The following is a 1912-nucleotide window of genomic DNA, read 5'->3' on the forward strand; positions in this document are numbered from 1 at the left end:
GGGGACTGAAGGGTTCCAGGTTCAATTCTGGCCAAGGGCACATGCCTGGGTTGTGGGCTCGATCCCCAGTAGGGGGCGTGCAGGAGGCAGCCGATCAATGATTCTCTCTCATCATTGATGTTTCTATCTCTCCCTCTTCCCTCTCTGAAATCAATAAAAATATATTTAAAAAAAAAGAAAAGAAAACTATAAATCCAAGGAGCCATTCTCAGCAGAAAAACAATGATATGGTCCCAATCTAGACAGAGACAATCCAAGTAAATCATGCTAAATCAGCTCAATACCACCGAGTATAATGCAGTTGTTCAAATGACTGAGACTACAAATATATGAATTATTGATGACATGACACCATGTGATAAAAGACATTACGATTAAAACTCAGAGGATGTGCATGGTGACTAGAATAGGGTACTGCCAACCACGGTCCCGACCTTGACCTCATACAGGACTTACTTTGTGCTAAGTCGTTAAGTTATATGTTCTTTTATGTACAGTGGGGCCTTGACTTACGAGTTTAATTCATTCTGTGACGGAGCTCGTAACTCAAATTACTCGTATGTCAAATCAAAAAGTGAACAAGTGAGACACGTGATGCTGGGCTGATGTTGTGGCGATTACTGTGACGTTCGCTGCGCCAACTAGCGGTGGGGTATCTGAAGCTGGCTCGTAACCCGAATTTTAGCTCGCAACTCAAAGCAAAAAATCGGCCGAGAGACGGCTCGTATCTCGAAAAACTTGTTAGTCGGGACACTCGTAAGTCAAGGCCCCACTGTACTTTCCTTTGGGCTGTATTTCACAATAAAAAGGTCTACAATTTAAAATTTTGATTTCAGGATGTGAGTGAGAAGAGATAATAAATCTGTGAGCAGAATGAACCCCTTCCACTTTTAAAATATGTCCAAATTTTTGGCACTCTGTATGTTCAAGTGGACACTTGCTCTGCTGTGATATGTAAAAAGGGGAATGATCCTCTTTGGAACCCGTATGTATATCTTCGCATCAAAGAAAAAACAACCACCAAAGGTAACTTTAGCGAAGCCTAAACTCTGATGACAGTTAAAATGATAGGAGGATGGGATTTTTCGTTTTCTCAAGTATGTGTTTTCTCAGAAAATTATTCGGCCTTTCTATGCCTCGGTTTCCCCATCTGTAAAGAGTGTGTGGGGGGGGTCGGGGGGGGGGGCTGTTCACAAGTGATGGGGATTAAATGAGCTTGTGTTAAGTTTTAGAACAGACCACATACAACATCATGCATTGTTTTTAAAACGTGACTTTCAAAGGTCTAATTACATCTTATTGGCGAGTACAACTCGATGGAAACTGACACAGAAAAAGGGAAAGACCTTCTGGATTCACAGTGACTCCACATCGCCAGCCTGGAAATAGCGGCCTGTGGGTTCCAGGAGCACGGACACAGGGCCGGAGCCCTGATCTGCACTGTCTCCAGCACAGGAATTCCGTTCTCCGGTCGCACTATCACGTTGGCTAGAGGCTACTGTACTGGGCGGTACAGACACAGGACGCCTCCACCGTCACAGAACGTGCTACCGGGCGGCGGTGGACTCTAATCCCGGCCGCCAAGGCCACGCCATTGCCCCATCCTGCCCGGGAGGACGCCACAGCGCAGTGAGGGGGCGTCCTTGGCCGAGGGTCACTCAGCTCCACGCCCCCAGCCAGGCCTGGAGCCCAGGATTCTTTCTGAACCAAAACAATCCTGCAGCTGTGGCTTCCTCCCCTCTCAAAAAAAAAAAAAGATGAATTAAATAGGCAAGTGATTTGAGATCGTTTAACCCCTTGAAAGCACGGGGACGGGGGCGGGGCGGGCGCCCTCACCGCAGTTCTCCTCGTCGGACTTGTCCTTGCAGTCAGCGCTGCCGTCGCAGCGCCAGCTCCGGTGGATGCACTCGCC

At 47.5% G+C, this 1912-nt stretch overlaps 1 protein-coding gene across 1 annotated transcript in view; it reads right to left on the minus strand.

The window, feature by feature from the left end:
* The window catches only part of LDLR (low density lipoprotein receptor), a 61847-nt gene that overhangs the window by 23280 nt on the left and 36655 nt on the right, over window positions 1–1912 (minus strand). The window contains exon 6 of the mRNA XM_014535733.1: window positions 1837–1906. Coding sequence (XP_014391219.1) covers window positions 1837–1906 — 70 coding nt within the window. The remainder of the gene's footprint in view (window positions 1–1836; window positions 1907–1912) is intronic.

The sequence above is a fragment of the Myotis brandtii genome, unplaced genomic scaffold (assembly GCF_000412655.1).
Source record: "Myotis brandtii unplaced genomic scaffold, ASM41265v1 scaffold1496, whole genome shotgun sequence".
Taxonomy (NCBI): Eukaryota; Metazoa; Chordata; class Mammalia; order Chiroptera; family Vespertilionidae; genus Myotis; species Myotis brandtii.